General features: G+C 34.4%; 2 protein-coding genes across 2 annotated transcripts; one reads left to right on the top strand and one right to left on the bottom strand.

The window, feature by feature from the left end:
* The first annotated feature begins 225 nt into the window (after positions 1-225).
* On the top strand, positions 226-12,166 carry LOC114753591 (D-amino acid dehydrogenase). Its single transcript, XM_028942281.1, has 10 exons — positions 226-941; positions 3,849-4,316; positions 4,805-4,954; positions 7,291-7,505; positions 7,650-7,720; positions 7,831-7,993; positions 10,352-10,541; positions 11,324-11,482; positions 11,650-11,738; positions 11,924-12,166. The coding sequence occupies exons 2-10, from the start codon at positions 3,980-3,982 to the stop codon at positions 12,014-12,016; spliced, it is 1,467 nt and encodes a 488-aa protein (XP_028798114.1). The 5' UTR covers positions 226-941; positions 3,849-3,979; the 3' UTR covers positions 12,017-12,166.
* A 969-nt stretch (positions 12,167-13,135) lies between these two features.
* LOC114753587 (linoleate 9S-lipoxygenase 5-like) lies at positions 13,136-17,803 on the bottom strand (the record flags this gene model as incomplete). Its single annotated transcript, XM_028942278.1, has 7 exons — positions 13,136-14,031; positions 14,251-14,514; positions 15,091-15,389; positions 15,810-15,899; positions 16,190-16,275; positions 16,626-16,973; positions 17,572-17,803. Coding segments are annotated over 7 exons (2,091 nt in total), but the record flags the coding sequence as incomplete, so codon positions are not given.
* Positions 17,804-18,382: the final 579 nt, after the last annotated feature.

Below are 18,382 nucleotides of genomic sequence, written 5' to 3'. Positions count from 1 at the left end.
CATCTGTGGGCATGATATAATCATTCCATTTTTATTTTAGAAACTGTTTTTTTTCCCTATAAAATCTCAGTTCGATCCTTCATAAATGATTTAGCATCACCCCTAATATTTTCATATCACTCTTGTATTACTTTAATTTGTGTTTGAGGCCCTTTAAATTTTGAAGGAGCAAAGACTAAGGGCAATCTTCCTACATTGCACCTCAATCCTTACAGTTGGTCAAAGATATCTTGTTTGAACCTTGGATGATGTTTGAAATTCTGAAAAGAATATATTTTTTGGGCAAAAGATACCGATTTTGGTCTCAGGTTTCAATTTCATTCCTTAATTAAATTTTACATATAAATTAATTTCTCTGCATTACAGGTCTCCAACATTTGATATTTCGATTCTCTTGTTGGTTTGGGTTTTCCTCACCCCAAGAATGAATCTGATTACAGAACTGGAGACAAAAAAATTGCCTCTGATACGCATACTTTTCTCCTTAAGATAGTGATGGAAAAAATTGGACAATTTTCACAGAAATTGTATAAATCAATAACCCTCTATTATTTTTCTGAGATTGTTTTCCCTGAGTTCCTGCCCTTCTTTGTTTTGAAAGGTCATTTGCTGGAATTTTTGTGCCTACTCCTGCTTCTGAAATAATGTAATGAAATAGGTTGTCCTTTGGTGGTCGAAATTGTTACAATGTATTTGGATCAGGAATAAGGTACAGTTTCAAAGTTTTGAAGGGATTCATGTTGGTGTAGAGCCCAATCTGAGAATTCCAGGGTCTCTATCCTTGATCGATAAATATGTTTTCAAGCCTATGTTGCTGCAACCTGAAGTGATTTACATGCAGGGTTATATGGTAGGAAATGTTGTTACAGATGAAGATTATGGTGGCAATGCATTGGTTCCATTTGCTCATGGGATGGGCCTAATCTCAAATGATATCTGAGGTGCATTCTGAACCCTTGATCGTGGATGAAAGGCGATTTCTTTGTGAGTTATTTTCAAAAAAGTTACTACATTAATCAAGCATGAATTAATATTTTGATGAAGATTTAACAAAGAAGCTGACATGGATTTTGTATCCATGTTATCAATGGGGACAAGAAGACTGGGATATAAAATCGTTGATGAATATTGGACATCCTATAATCAAGTTGCTAGGTATTTTTCACGCCATTTCTATTGGAGTCGAGTTACAGTGAAACATGAAGAAATTCTGCATCTAACAGTAGGGTAGGTTGAAGGAGCATACGAATAGAAATGACCCATGATTGTCATTGGATTTTGAGTTGAAAGATGGTATTATATATTTCTTGGTACATTATCATGAACATAACATGATATGTTAACATCAAACCTTAAAGCATTAAATAGGTCACAAAGCATGGATGACTTAATTTTCTTTACTTATTGCGGCCATGCTCAGTGATATGGAAAGAATCTAACTTTTCCGGCCATAAATGTTCGTTTGCATGCGTAACAATGTGTTGAAAAACTAGTTCTTGAGTTTCGTGTATTGAGATAGGAAACCATACATACTATTCCTGGCTCTGAGCACTGTGCTTTCATTGCTTTACACTGTTTTATAGTAAAAACCAAAAGAGTAATTGAATTTGAATTTCTACAAGAGCTTTTTGTGGGGTCTGCTTCTTGTTTTTTTTGGGAATTATAGGAGGCACATATTAATGACTTGTTGAAATTATAAGTAGGATTAAACCAGCAACCTTTTTGAAAGAGGATAACAAAGGATGAGAGAGTGTGGTCATATTGCTTGAGCTTTTTTTCTCTCTCTCTAAGTATACCTGAAATCTGAGGTTCAAAGCCTATTTTGAAATATCCCTGTATTTGACATTTGCCTCAATAATTTAATGCTGTCCTAATGAATTTTATCTATTAACCATAAAAATAGATGTTATTGTTAGTTCAATTTTATCGATTATTCCCTCATTATGCTCAAAAATCATGTATGTAAATAGTGTATTTTATCTTGGACTCATTTTGCCCTTTCTATTAAAGGAGATTACATTGTAACATCGACATAGTGTAGCTTCCAAATATGATGTATCCAAAAGCGGAGTAAAACCAATTGAAAATATCCAAATAAGCTAAGCACGAACCAAAAGAACAAGAGGAAAATAAGTATGAGTAAAAAATGAGTTCATATCACTTTTTATGGTTATTATGGAGTTGCTTATTATTATTTGATATTAATAAACACCAAGTGAAATGATACATAATTAAAATGATACATAAAAAGATAGGCCTCTTTACATGATTGTATCAGATAAAAATAGTAGAGGCCTAAAAATAACAATAAAACTAGATAAAACAAAAACAAACCAAAAAACAATTTATGGACTTGTTTATTACTACCTCCGATCCTAATTATAAGATCTTGTTTGTAAACAAGTTCTAATTAGAAGATCTCGTTTGTAGATAGGTCCTATAACCTAGTTTATAGTTTACAAATGAGATCTTATAATTAGAACTGGAGGTAGTATAATACATATAGATACATATATATATATATCAACGTAAAAATAAAATTTACAATAAATTACACTCCCTATCGTCCATATATAAGTATCAAAGAACCAAATCATGATCAAGGAGCTGTTAAATTTTTTTCCCCCCAAATATATCCTTATTTATAAGATGATGGGTAATAGAGAGAATAAATGGAAAAAAAATGATAGGGAATGAATGAGGAAAAAAAAAAACAGATAAGATAAACATGCAGTTAGCTAGAGAATAAAATTTTTAAAAAATCCATTAAATTTTTAGACAAATACAAAGTGTTACTTACTTTATCAGTTTTATATTATAAAATCCAGTCAATTAAATTACGTGATTTAAAAAAATTGCTGAAACTTCTTAAAAGTAATAAATATATAGAAAACATGCTCCCTCTCCCCAAATATGTTTTTATTTACAAGTAGAGAGGTGGGAGTGAGTAAGAAAAAAAAAAGGAAAATGTGTGGAAAAAAATAATGAGTGGGTATATTAATACGGGTAAAAAGATTAAAAATGTATTTAAAAAAAAAAAAAGGGACAAATAAATTCAAAAATTTAAATATTATAAAGAGAGTATAAAAATTACTATAACTAAGACAACTTCTTTACCATGGAGAAATGGGAAAATTGGAGATAAATCCCTTAATGAGAATTTAATTAGTACATGATACCTAAGGACTTTATGTAATCGAACTTGTTCAGTGTGTAACTTAACTTCCTCCATGTGCAATTCATCTTCCTCTATGTGCATTTATATTTTCTTATGTCATAACTTTTCTTTGTGCAATTGAATATTCCTTTTATGCAATCCATCTTTCTTTTTGTGCAAGTTATCATCTTTATGTGCAAACTAGTTTGTTATATCCGAATAATATTTTGTGCAAACCATTTCCCCTATGTGCAACTCAACTTCATTTATGTGCAACCGAACTTCATCTTCTATGCAACCCATTATCTTGGGGATCATTTGTCAATTAATTTTCCAATAAAGGATTTATTTTCAATTTTCCTAGAGAATAAAGAGTTAATGTTAAATTTAACTTTAACTATAAGACCTCAATTTATTTTGTTTTTATTTATTTATTCAAGCTAACCTTATTGATTGCTTATATTGGGAGAGTTTGGATCAGAGGCTCATTTCAAACAAAGGATTCAAGATGATATTTTAGAGAATACAAATACATATTTTTCATAAATAATTAATTTACCTAATTTAACTGTTAGCTAAGTAATACTGTAGCATAGTGGGTCATCACCTCGATCTCAGAAGGCCATCTTTCCCGATCCCTGTGGGGTCGCTCAATCACGTTCTATCTAAAAATTAGTTTATTCAACCCCAGACCAGACTGGAAGGAGGAGCTTGTGATGGTCAAACTTTCGTATCTCATTGCAAGCTAGCGCCAAAGTTTGAAACTTCAGAACGTCACAGTTCAGGCTCATAGTAGAGGGGAGACAGTAGCAGAGGAAGACAATGGCTCTAGCTTCAACATTTTACCCAAACACTATTCACACGCATAATAACAACACTCTCTCATTGCGTACCACACGCTATTATGGTTCGACCTCGAATTCGATCTTGTTTGGCTCAGAACTTCTCCCAAGATCCTTTTTCTTGTCCGCGGCAAAACCACACACCTATCGATTATCTGAAATCAGACCCATCTCTGCATCTCACGAAACTTTTGATGTTGTGGTAATCGGAGCTGGAATCATCGGGTTGACTATCGCCCGCCAGTTGCTGATCGAGTCGGACCTATCGGTCGCCGTAGTTGATAAGGCCGTTCCTTGTTCCGGTGCAACTGGCGCAGGTGATAAGATGCCTCCTCCATCTTCTCTGTTCTTCATGTTTCATTTGCAGCAGTAGAGTTTGGATTAGTTGCAGTTTTGATATTTAATATTTGTTGAATGGACCTTTAGTTTATTTTGGGTGCTATCCATTTCTCCAGTGTATTCTACGTGTCATCTTTTGATTGCACATCAAGAAACTTGACCCACTTCTTTTCCCTATTATACATAGGAATTTCGCGTTGTAGTTTTTAGATTGAGGTTTGTTGAATTAATTTAGCATCATTGACCTAGGAAAAAAAAAACAAAGGAGAGCTAGTGTGACTAGTTTCTCTATGTGATATGAGTATATGACTTAGTTCTGAAATCTTCATTTTTTTCAGTAACGGCGGACGCCATATTGATATGCGGTCAATTCTTTTTGTTGGGCCCAAATAAGTTGAGCATTTTCTGAACTCCAATTGACTGTAAGATTTCTTTTCTTTTCTTTTGGAATATGTACCGCGTTTAGGGCAGGGATATCTGTGGATGGTGCCCAAAACACCAGGGAGTGGAAAGTGGGATCTTGCACTGAGAAGCTACAGACTGTGGAATGTGTTGGCAGAAAGCCTACAGAAGCAAGGCTTGAATCCTTTGGAGGAATTAGGTTGGAAAAAGACTGGTATGACAGATTTGGATCCTTATTCCCCAAATGTCTCTGTTTTTGTCTCATTTTGAAGGGAGTTAATTCAATGGTTTCAATATCTGAAGCTGCAGATGGAGTGGCATTTGCAATGACGTGAGTTCTTGACAAATTTTTGTCCATATGTCTAATTTGAATTATAATTATAGAGGCCAGCTAATTTATATAATATGAAACTGTATTATGATTTAAGAACGAGAGATTTCTTGTTTATCATTCACATTCCTTATTATTTCGGTTTGTATTAAAGGGGTATAAAGTATTAAGAAACTTCGATATTGTTTCAAAGTGTGTATTTTGAACTTGTAAAGCCATGACCAGGAACTCTTTGGTCTTTTTAGCGGGTTTATGTGCTGTCATTAAACCTTAAAAGATTGCTTCTATTGATTTGACATTGTGCTTAAATGTTCCACTCGAATGATGAGTTTTATTTTTCAGTGCTGCTTGCCAATATTCAAAGGTGAGAGTTGACTCAGCGAACATCATTTGGGCAACCAATAACACACGACAATAATGCCAGAGTCTTTAACATGCGACTCTCTTTTTCTCTATCCCTTAAGACTCCCTCAATTGTGCCAACAGCTTTGATTGAATTTCCATGACAAGAAATCTTCAAACCAACACTAAAACCAAGCTGTTGTAATCACCATATTAGAACTCCACATTAGCAGCTCCAAAATTCAAAAATACATCCTTGCTAGATTTTTCAGCTACGTCTTAGGTTCTGAAACAGCTACCTTTAAATTCACATAATCAACTCAGATCACAAATACAAACAATAATTCCTTCTGAAACAAAATCTTACCTCTTACACAACTGATGATTTTTTTTTTTTTGGAGCAAATCTTACACAACTGATGATGAAGTGTAAGAATACAACCTCTTTCTAACTTCTGAAAAATTTGAAGAGGCCCCTTAGGCATTGATCTGCTCCACATCAGACCCTTGTCAAAGTGCACTTCTTTAGGCCGCCTTTGTGCCAGTCCAACATTGTCCCCCAACACTCAGGGGCATGAATGCCAAGATGGCATTACCTGTTGGCTTCTTTGGCTGCCGTTGAAGCTGGTTTTTGTGGCTTTTGCCATGAATATTATTGGAGGATTCTGCTTGCCTTGGATGGCTGAAATTATACCCCAAAGTCACAAAAGTTAGATCAGTTATTGAAGAAGTTATTTGACCTCCGATTGCACCCAACATTGATGAAGATATTCTAGACCTTATTAGATGTGAAAGTCATCACTAGGCTTTTACCTAATAGTCATAGCTTTTGGTTCTATGGTTCCTTAGCATGATATAAGTGCTTATTCTACCAAGTGATTATGATTATGATTTTTGCCACCCCTATTCTCCTAACTTCAGCAAATTTTTAGCATAAAGTAAGGATACACTTATACTGTCTTCCCATGTTTCAAGGTCAAAGGATTTTCATATGAGGGTTTCATTTGGAGATTAAACTGATTCCCTCGCTTCCATATACATTTTATGCTCTTCGATTTTTTTTTTTTTTTTAATAGCAGACCTAAATAGTTTTGGGTACACCTATTTTGAGAGCAAGGTGCAAGGGTGGCAATGGGATTTGAGGGCAACAGACAACTCAGACATCTGGTTGCACTTTGAAGTTGCCGTCTCATTATGAGATACCCCCATAGTTATACTTTATGTACAAGTTCAGCTTATAAATTAAACTGAAAAAGTCATGTATCTTTTCGAGAAAAGAACTTTTGATGTCTTTTAATATTTCTTGAATGACAAAGTGAAAGGCGTATTTATGTGCTCTATTTTGGTGCCTTCATAAGACAAATCTTAGTATTCCTATAATTGAATAATTTTCTTTTATCCGAAAATAGCTATGTAAAGAAAGATTTGAATTCTATTAACAAAAGTGATACTTATGTTCCTAGACAAAAATATCGCCTCTGATTAATCAAATGGATTGATCAATCAATTGTATTACTGCAGTAAATGGAAACAACTGATTTGCTTTTTGCTACATACTGTTGCATTTTGAATTTGAATTGTGGTCAATAAATTTGCATGTTGATTCTGAGCTCGAAGGGAAATCTCGAAATGGAGAATGCTGATTATAATTTATAATTTTAGAATTTTTAGCAGACTAAAATTATACAGGCTTTGTTTACTGTTCTCCATTCACTGGTGTGAGTCAGTCGTGTGACTGTGTCTGATCTTCCCTGATGTGCCCAAGTGGTAATAATATTCAGGAGCAGGAGGCATTGATATTCTTAATGTGGAAAATTAAACTCTTTTCTCTGTAACAATAAGGCTGAGGCTGATATGATATGGCTTCTGATCTGTAGGAAGCCTCTTAGTTGGCAGAACTCAGGCAGAGTCAGATATGGTGAAAAAGAGGGTTAAACAGCTCACTGAGGCTGGATTGAAAGCAGAGTATTTGTGTAGCAGTGATCTATTCAACAGGGAACCTGCTCTGTTGGTGGATGAAGACAGTGCAGCCGCCTTTCTACCTGATGACTGTCAATTGGATGCTCATCGTACTGTTGCATATATTGAGAAGGTTATTATTATCACTTTAATTATATATATTTATATATATACTTTCAAGTCCTTAACATTATTTTGTTTCATCCAACATACTCATACCTAGTTACCGTGTCACTTCATAGCACAGACTTGGTCACAAAGTCATGTTGATATGTAGGCTAACAAGCATTTTGCATTAAAAGGACGATATGCAGAGTTCTACAATGAGCCTGTGAAATGCTTAATCAGGTTTATTTTTTCATTTAGGTTTAAGTTTGATTTATTTCTCTTTCACTATAGTGGAAATAAATGGAACATGTACTTTTTTGGGTCAATGCTATGTTTCAATATGTGTTCAGAGGGGCCAGCAAAGGAGAGGTGGAAGCTGTCGAGACTATCAAAAGGACATTGTATAGCAAGAAGGCTATTATAGTTGCGACTGGATGTTGGACTGGTTCTGTGATGCATGATTTGGTTAGAAACTGGGGAATGCAGTTAAATATTCCTGTAAGGCCCAGAAAGGTGAGTATATATGTATCACGAACTAATGCTAATGATAGGTTCCTTTATTCTTTTTCCATTTACGCTGCAATTTAGTACCTTTTTTGTGAAAAAAAGTTGAAGTCATGCCAGTTGATAGTGAAAACTTTCGAACATGGAAAATCCCCTTCCAACAAGTTGTAATAAGATAGGGGAGCTTTGAAAACCATGTGATGATATACTTGAGCACATTGTATTACTGCCATACTAATGTTCTTGAAATTCCATACTATTGCGTTGATTTTTTTTTTCAATTCAAAAGTGTAAGTTCCTTAAATATTTGTTGTACGTTATTTTCCACTTAATAACAACTTCTGCTTTTCAGATGAAATGGATCTTGATATGACATTAAAACCTCTGTAACCAAGTGGTCAAGGGTCTGATCTTTGCCACTCGCTAATGTAGCATGAGAAAAAAATTTCACTACATATTTTGTTGGGAGTTTTGATTCATTCTATCGTTAATTTTTTTTTCTAATTAGTTAAATTCATACCTATGAAAAGTTTTACGCTCATGCTATTTTTTGTGAGTGATTGTGATGGTTGACTTTCAATGTTTTCTTTCTTGAAAATGTGTCAGAGAAAGGAAGAGAGTAGGTAAGGGGAAGAGAAGGGCGGGAAAAATTAATTTGCAGTCCCTCTCTTATGCATGGTTCTATTGGACGAAAAATTTGTATCACAGAAACTTAGTTTTTGACCTCACTTGTTGCATGCTAATTGCATTGTAGCAGTTTCTTTTGTTGGCCAAATTATTTTTCGGTCAATGATGTCACCAATCATAATCTTTTGGTTAATGGTATGTTGGAAAAGTTTGTTGTTGCGATCTATGTGGCCAACTCCATTTAATCAACAAGGCTTGTTATTGTTGCCGCTTGGTGCATTTTGGTTGTGGGAAGAAAAACATGTTTAATGTGGTACAGAAAAGAGCACCACAAAATGACAAATATATTATTGCTTTGGTTTCGGAATTGGAAAAAGAACATATAATCATTAATGTTCTCAACCATCTTTTAAAAATATTATTTTAGTTATTCTTGTTTTTTGTTATTATTTTTGTTATTGAAAGATGATTTTTTTTAAAGAAGTGTGATAATTTAGTTACACATTTATTCTTTGAATGTTTCTTGAAATAATAAATATATCAACAATATCCAATGATAATAAAAGTGTAACTAAATTTAGAGAATCGCACTTTAAAAATAAATTCAATAATCTTTAAATGAGAAAAAAAATTAAAGTAATTTTGTATTTGTTATTTTTGGCCTTTTTTGGGCATTACATTAAACATATTTTTTCTTTCACACGACCAAATTGTAGTAAGTGGGAATTGACCCCCAACTGACATGGCAGATTACATACTAAAGTTTTGTAATCAAAATTCTGAGACGTCAACTAGAATTAGACTCCTCTGAACGGCCAAGAACCCTAATCTTGCTGCTGTCAGACCCTCTCTTGGAACCTTGATAGATAATTGAATTTCTGGAACAGTTTGCACATTTTGTAGCAGGTCCCAGTTTCTCTACTGCTAAACCTCCAATCATATCTTCCATAATTCTCTTCTATTGAACTCTCTACTAATTGCTTCCCAGACTTCTCTCTCTAGAATTTTCCCCTCACGTCTCTATTATTTTCCCTTAAAGAGTGAATTTCTTCCCATAATGCTTATTCTCTCTTTTTGAGATAATTTACAGCCTCTACTTATTGTACATTGGATAAAATGATCAAAACTTCATGATATGTTGGGGGGAAAAACTTTGTAATGAAATATTCAAATTATATGTGTATCTCTGTCCTATAAAATTTATTGTATTAGTTAAAAAGTAAATTTTAATACAAAGAAAAGTACTCACAAGCTGGAGAATAAGATATTGCTCACTAGTAAAAGCGAGAAGATAATCCTAACGTGTAATTAGAGATATTTGTTACATTTGATTTGAGGGGGCATCCTTGCTTATTGTTCCAGATATGTTTATCTAAGGAGCTCTTCCTTTTGATCTCAAGTATTTCTTTTATCTTGACGGACTGCTGAATATTGATATCTAAGATAACTGATTGTGTTATTCTTGTGGAAAAAATTGGTCTCTAGCTTTTTGTTATTTTCTTGATTTTCAGTGATTGAATTTGACGCCAAGGAATGCTGGGTGGCGTTGAATCAAGGTCACTCTAGTTTGTCCCGTGGGAAACAAGAAACTTTTTGACATTGATTTTATTTGTGTGAAGATAATGGTGTGATTTCTTGAGTAAATTCCTTTATAAAGCAAGATATGATTCAAACTGATTTATCTTTTGGTTGATTGACTAATTATTACATTCCTTTAATTCTTTTTTTATTCTTGTGAAGGGTCACTTGCTTGTGCTAGAGAATTTCCATTCCCTACAATTGAATCATGGTCTGATGGAGGCAGGTTACGTTGATCATCAAACTGCATCTTCACCACCTATGGTTTCAGGGTTGGAAGGATATGATCATGGGCGAACCTTATCTGTTTCAATGACGGCAACTGTTGATGCAATGGGGAATGTTCTTTTGGGTAAATACGTATAGCCTGCATAATTGTCCCCAATGGGGATTATATATGGTTAGTTTGTGTGGACAATATATAATGTTGATATATACATATATATATATTTTTTTGGAGCTGAAGTTGGTAATTGCATGTTAAGTGTTCGCTATCGTGACTGCATGTTACTGATATTAAAAATGAAGGCTCTTTCTTTGAAGAGGGTTTTCTAAATAACATGCAATTATGGTGGGTTTATTTAATGAAGTTGTCATGTTATTCATAGATATATTCGTAAAACAGACCTCCCAGTTGAGTTATAAATTATTCTATTTATTGGAACATGCTTGCTGCCTTCATTATGTTTACCATTCAGTGTAATCTCACCCTTTATTGAGAAAATAATTTGAATGCATGAGGTGCTCCTAATTTGGGTAAACATGAGGTGAAATAAGAAGAGAAGGAAAAGAGAGAAAAGCTACGTGATTTTTACTTTGTTTTATAGTTGTGTATGATGTGAAAATATTATATGCTTAGAAAGAACTATATTAAATGGTCATGTGATCATGATGCCTTTAGTATATCTTCAGCTAACTCATTGGGAAATGTTTTTTGATTGAAGTTATCTTCCATTCCGACTTCATTGGAAGTTTTATTATTCAACGTCTTCCTACTCATAAATCAATTTCATGAGATAGATTAATACTGGCAGTGGCCGTGGATGCATATGCTTTGCTTTTTGGGTTTTTCATTTTAAGTTTTAACACTATTTTTGTTATTTGCGGGTGACAACCAAAATACCAACCATCAAGGAAGTAGCCGAGAATTTGTTGGGTTCAGCACTGATTTGGATGAGTCTATTGTCAATCACATATGGAAACGAGCTGGAGATTTCTTTCCCACATTAAAAACACTTTCCCTTTCAGATCTCAGTGCAAGTAGAAATGTCAGAGTTGGATTACGACCCTACAGTGAGTTCTAGTTTTTCTTTCAATTGTCTTGCGGTTGAATATTCATTTTGTTAGCTTTTAGAAGTTCTTTGCATATATTTTTTATTTGAAAAAAGGAGAAGTTATCTGCATGTATTTTCCTCGCTGCTTGGGAAGTGTCTGACTTAATACAAATTTTTCCACGTCAGTGCCTGACGGGAAGCCAGTGATTGGGCCTGTGCCTGGCTTGTCTAACTTGTTCCTTGCTGCTGGGCATGAAGGGGAAGGGCTTTCGATGGTGAGTTTGCAAAGACTCTTCTTATTAATTAAATTAATGGACTTTGAAAATCAGCGTTGATTGTCTATTTGAAAATGGTAGTGAGCATGCGTTTACTCTTTACAATAATGTAGAAAATAAAAATGCTTTCTTTTTTGGCTAGAAAGGGATTGAAAGATCTTTTCTAATTTTGGAGTAATTTCCAGGCCTTAGGGACTGCTGAAATGGTCACTGATATGGTGTTGGGTCGTCCTACAAAAGTTGATGATGGACCTTTTTGTGTGCATCGGTGCTGTTGATGAAATGCATGCTGCTAAGAAGAATTGTTATTCTTGCATTTGAAAAAGATCTTGGTTATGCTTTAGCATCATCAAGACATGGGGTCATCTTGTAACTTCCTGAAATGACTGATTTTTAGGTATGATGATATTATGTTGTAATAAATAAAAGAAGTAAGTTGGAGGTCAGAGGGGTTAATTAGGAGAGATGACCGTTCGTAGCTAATGGCTATAAATAAGTGGCCTAGGGACTAGCTGTAATCGGGCTTTTGGTTCATGGAAATGTGATTCCCCTGCTTCTCTTTCTCTGATCTCACTCTTTTCTCTTTTGTTTCTCTCTGCTTCCTTCTCTTTCCCTCTCTTCTGTCCCTTTCTATCTCCTTCCTCTTCATTATTCTATATCATATGATATCCCTTATTAATTTTCCTTTTGTAATCCCTTCCATTTTCTTTAAATTTTGTTTTAATTGTAGCCATAATTCTTGTTTTCCTTTTTACGTCAACATACTATTTTTTAGGGAGAATTAAAAACCAAATTCACAAATTCTTTTTTGCTAGAGGCCTCTAATGGTAATACTCATTGTTCCACATATAAATTTGTATTGTTTAAGCGATAAATATCTTTTTAGTTGTAAATTTGCATTACGTGAATGGTAATACTCGTAGTTCAACTGGTGGATTTGCTTTATGTGAGCGGTAAATTTAAGGGCCTTCTTAATTAATTTGTGAATTTGGCCCTTCCTTACAATTCTTCCTTTTTTTTATTGTTTTTATCCTATGAAATGAATTGCCGAAGTGGTGGTTACTTCAAAAAGTAAATAATTTATCTTCTCTTGTGATAGGCAGTAATTCATCTGATTCTTTGATTCCGTTTTCTATTTTGACATAGCTATTCTGCTTATGCTGCTGTGTCCATTTCCAGCTGTTCCTATGGTGACTATCAGAGTCTATAACAAATGACTTCCCCTTTCACCAACTCTTTATGATTTACGAGACAAAATCAAGCATATACTGCTACTAGGGTTGTGTGATTTGAAGTTTCTGCTGCCAAGGGTTCTTGCTGGGTGTAAATTTTATGAAATAAGGAAAAGAAAAATGAGAAGTACCATACAAGATGGCAAGAGTCAGTCATACTATCCTTGGTTACTTCTTTTAGGCATCTTGCATTTCCCAATTCCTTTTATTGCTTTTTCTGGCCTCTAGTCAACGAGGCACAATTGTTATTCTACAGAAATTTACATATAAATTTAAAAAAGACAGTCAGCTAAATTGATATGCTGTTAGGTATCCCTCTTCCTGTGACTCCTTTTGATCCAGAACTTGTTGTATTAGGGTACAAGAGATTGTATGTCATTTTCGCTGGGCCACGTCTGTTCCTTAGCCTGGCTTCATTATTTCTACTTAAGATCCTTGTCTGAATCTTTTTTAATTCTTCACCGAATTGCGCAAATCTCTTTCGAACCTCATCGTTGTCTATCCACTCAGGAGATGGTTGGCAACCCAAGTACACTTCATCACAAGCGTGTTGTGAGAGAACTTCTACTAATGCTACAGCCAAACTCATTTCAAATCTTCCAGGCAACATCTTGAGGAAAAATTTATCTGGGTCCTTGAGAAACTCTCCAAACTCGTGTGTCCCTTCATCAGGAATAAATTGTCTACATAGTGTTGGACGACCTGGTGGGTAACCAGAGTACACATATTGCCCATAGTTAAGCGATGCATGCATAGCTGAAGCAATCCAAATGAGTGTTGTCAATGCTTCAACCAGGTTTGGGAGAGTAGTCATTCGTATCCACCAAGTTTCGTTGCGCTTATCACCATGACCAACATTTTGAATCTCTGTCCACCACGCCTGGAGTTCGATATCAGACTTAACAGCATCATCGTCTTTGTAGAAGAACGAGCAGAAGTCCTTGACCCATTGTTTGATAGCAACCCATATTTCAAGTCCATCAATGGCGTAGGGATAATCCTCCAAGAGAAATAGAATCCCGGCGGGGTTGTTCACATCTGGGTCTTCTATGGCCAAACCCCTGAAAAGCCACAACCAGAACCTAAGATGCCCAGTGAAACTCCAGACTTTGTAATTGGAAGAGTAAACTAACAATTTACTATCCGAGCTTTTAGAAACATCTAACTTAGTCTTGAAAAATTGGTGTATCATGGATGATTAACTCGTATAGTTGAAAAGTGAAATTAGATAGGTGTAATACTCAGACTTTGCCTTTCTTGTTAATGAAGGTGCAATTTACCTTTTGATTAGATCAGCAGGAAGGCCTTGTTCAGTGAACCTCCACTCTTTGTAGAGCTCAGATGACATTTCCATGGAGATTTCCCCGGAAAGTAATATTTTCTCAAGAATCCCTTCTGCATCTATAAGTATACATCTTGCTAAAGCATTTATGTGAATGGTGTCTCTGAAATGAGGGTTCAAGATCCGATGGATTGGATGCATAACACTTAGCTGTCTTCTGGTGGCAATGATAAATGGTTCAACAACTGCGTGGGTATGCAACCTGCAAAATACTTCATTGCAGAGAACTTAATAGTAGAACAATCATCATTAATATTATTTATTGATATATTATATCATGTGCATGCAGAAGTTATGAGAAAACTAGAATTTTTGGGAGTAGGGTGGTTGTTTGCTGCCAAAGAACCGCTCAGTCCTCTCCTTTTATTTTATTTGCTTGTTATTTGCATTGCTTCTGAATTACTGACTTTATACAATAAGAGCTAGTTTCTCTAATCTCTTGGGCGTTCACCTTTTCATCGGAAGAATCTTTTATAATGAGACACATTTCCACGTGCGTTGCAAGAGTTTGACGGGTGAGTCACACTATTCATGGTCTGTGAATATTGCTCTTACAGTAAATTTTATGTTTTATATTGATAAAACCCTATTTGATTTCAATACTTTTGTGAAATGCGTGTGATGTTTAACATGTGAAACCTCAATATACGTAACAACTTAATGCATGTTTTCTTTTTCACTGAATCACCAATGGTCTTGGTGGAAGCAGGTAACTATCTATTTCCACTAAAATCATGGTTTTAAACCAAACATGCTTTATAGAAGATGTTGAGCTCACCAATGGCTGATGAGTTGATGGTAAAGATTGTCATTGGCAGCAACATGTGCTTTAGCAAGCTGCCAAAGAGCAGCTTCCACTCCTCCTTCTGCTGGAAGAAAGACTCTGTGCTGTTCATTTCCCAGAGGAAATGGAGGCAGGCTGAGTTCTATTGCTAATGGCTTCAACATGCCGTCATTCCTCAGTAACAGAAATGTCCTTGATGCATAGGCGCACACTCCATTTGTGTTGATTCTGTTTAAGAATGGAATCAGATAGTCATGGTGGTCCAGTATGAGTATTCTCCCCTCCTGCATTGCCTGACACACAATCATTCAATCAATATATTGTGTTAAAATATATTATCATGAAAGAATGAAGCTCTTTGTGATTTTGTATAACATACTCTTTTCGGTCTTAAATTTAGGAGTTACATAATTAATTTGTAGAGATTAAGAAAGTTGGTTAAGTTAATTTTTCATGTAAATATATGTTGGTATTCTTAAAATACCATCTTTAATAATTTTGAAAACTATCCTTGTTGATGAAAACCCCTTAGGGTATGTAATCAACAGAGATTGTTTGGGAAAAAAGTTATAAATTTGTGAGATAAATGAATTGAGTTTTTACATTTAAAATTAGAATAAACCACTTGACTAGTTCTTACATTTAAGACTGGGGGGAGTATAATTATTTTATAGCTGTAAATATTCTGAATTATGAAAGATTGCGTTACGTACCTGGAGTAATGTCAGGCCTTCAAGGTTGTGTTCTATGTGCGTGGATTCTATTGAACTGTCCACTCCATTTTTGCTATGAGGTGGGAATCTCTGAGAAGTTAGGATGAAATATTTTCTTAGATCATTAAATAAAATAAGAACATTAAATTGCAATTAAAATTTGTTACAAGTGATCACGTCATTCTGAATTTGACAATAATGTTTAATAGCTGAACTTGTAAAACGTTTCTTTCCTAAATTTAAAAATTAATTTTAAAATTAGCATTTTTATTTAACCCACATTTCCCAAAAAAATTTAGTTTAATAATATTAGAAGTATTTCTCTGTAAAGTACAATCGTGGCATCATAAATAACTTGCAAAAGAGAGAAGAAAAATTACCTTCAAGCGCTTGATTCTCAATGGGTGAATTCCTGCAACCATCTGTCTTGCAAATTCCATATCATCCATCCAAGCCCATTCATTTTCTAAAAATTATACACACACACACACGCACCCATTAGACTAACTTATAATATAATTTTTCTGGTAAAAAAAAACTTATAATATAATTTACTAAAACTCCAAAATGCCATCAAAATTATGAATTATCATTGATCTTCTTTTTTTTCAAAAAAGGAGGTGGGCTTCACTTGCTTGAGATTCAAGCATTATTGGACTCAATTGAGAGTAGTTCACCTTAATGCATTTTCATATGCATCTTTTAGGACTCCAACAGAAAACTTCTTACTTAATTTGACTATAGCCTCTTCCACTAAAACTAGCGCTTGTGAATTAAATTTAATATTCTATAAGTGATGATAAGTGAGATTATTACCAGATATTATTTGAGGAAGAGGATAATGCACAGGACTCTTCTGGGAAGCATGGCGAGTGATTGCATTGGCAAGCTGAGGCACAAGAGTATTCTTTATTGTGTCTTTGAAACTTCCTTCAACTTTGCGATCTCTATTGGGAGAGAAAAGGTTTAGTATCTCTTGGAATGATTGAAATTCATCATCTGAATCTTCCTCAAGTAGTAACTTCAATTCTGGAATCACAAAGTAAACAAAAGCTTGGACTGCTTTTGATTGCAACTCTTTAAGTTTCTTGGGGCTGCATCTTTCGTCTGCAGGAACATATATACTCCAAGGCATTGATTCTGGTCTGCTCTCACTTGACATGCCTATCATTCATATCAAGTTTTAGCCAGGCCTTAGAATAGAAATACTAGCTAGTAGTGTATAAATTTTGATCTGTTGTTCTTCTGTCACATGCATCATTTGTTGGGTTAAGTGAAATGATACTCCCTCTGGTTTCTAATAAAGGAACTAGATACTGATTTACAAATATTAAGAAAATTAGATAAGTTAGTTATTTTGTTAAAATGTATGATGGTTTGTTTTCGAAAATACCCTATTTAATCATTTGCATTAAAAATATCCTGTGAGTGAGTTGCTTTCTTAATATATGCAATCAACATGAATAGTTGGGAAAAAAATTATAAATTTGAGACGCTAAGTGAATTGATATTTTATATTTAAGATTGAAGTAAATTTCCTAATTAACTGGCTACCATATATTTAGGATTGGAAGGAATATTATTTTAAAAGTTTGGTTGAATAATGCGACATGATAATATAAAGGTGAAGAATCAAATAAAAATGTATCAAAACGGATTAAAAGAAAAATCTAACAGAAAATTAAACTAGAGCCTTCAAATCTTATAAAAAAAGATATCAAGTTAAAATTAAAGGGGAAGAAGCTAATTAATAATGGCATACTTGATGAAGCAGGTTGTCGTCCAGTTCTGAGTCTGCGAGGATAAGGATACCACCTGGAACGACCCAACACTGGTCTAGGGTTTTGAGGATCACCAAGATCATTGTACACTTCATATTCATATATCCTGTCCCATTCCTTTCTCTCTCCTGATTCTCCATACCCTCTCATCCTTTCGCTTTCTTCCTTCCTCAGCCCAATCAATCCTCTTGGTGTTTCTCTTGGAATATAACACTATCTCCACAGCATACACATGATTGTTATGTAATTGTACTGGAAAGGATCTTTGAAGGAGAATTCCACAAAATAAGCTTGAAATTACTAAATCTTAAATTAAGTATGTTAACAACACTTTAATAGATTTTGACAACACTGGACTTGTAAATAATAACACATTTTTAAAAAAAATTTCCTATTTGGAATTTAGTAATTTCAAATTTCTTTTTGCGGGATTTTTTTATCCTTTAAAGTAATTTATAATAAAAAAGTGTGTGTCTGAGAGAGAGGGATACTGGATTGGATTGGAATTTTTCCAACCCGTCAAGAGACAAGCTAAGCTTAGCCTACTTGCCCACTTGTGACTCATGAGCTGACCCATATTACCACTTCAAGTGAGCCTTGCTCATGTGAGATTTACATGTATCTTGTCTAGCTCCTAACTTTTTTCCTTTAAGTATTTCGGGTGATTCAAATTCATTCTTTAATAGATAACAAAATTGATCGATGATAGAGAACAAGAATAAACTAAATAAGTTACAGACTTCTCATGTATTAAAAAAATGACTTCCCTCGGTTTTATTGATGTTAAGGAAG

Source organism: Neltuma alba, unplaced genomic scaffold (genome assembly GCF_004799145.2).
Source record: "Neltuma alba isolate B1F8T4 unplaced genomic scaffold, ASM479914v2 tig00008008_pilon, whole genome shotgun sequence".
Lineage (NCBI taxonomy): Eukaryota > Viridiplantae > Streptophyta > Magnoliopsida > Fabales > Fabaceae > Neltuma > Neltuma alba.
Note: the sequence above shows the minus strand (reverse complement) of the source record. Positions and strands in the feature narration are given on the sequence as shown.

What these genes read in the sequence shown, in the direction of transcription:
- LOC114753591 (XM_028942281.1), top strand. Translation starts at nt 3,980, where the DNA reads ATGGCTCTAGCTTCAACATTTTACCCAAACACTATTCACACGCATAAT. An exon ending in CTGTTGCATATATTGAGAAG is followed by an intron (nt 7,506 to 7,649) that starts GTTATTATTATC and finishes GTTGATATGTAG; the next exon opens with GCTAACAAGCATTTTGCATT. An exon ending in AAGGGGAAGGGCTTTCGATG is followed by an intron (nt 11,739 to 11,923) that starts GTGAGTTTGCAA and finishes AGTAATTTCCAG; the next exon opens with GCCTTAGGGACTGCTGAAAT.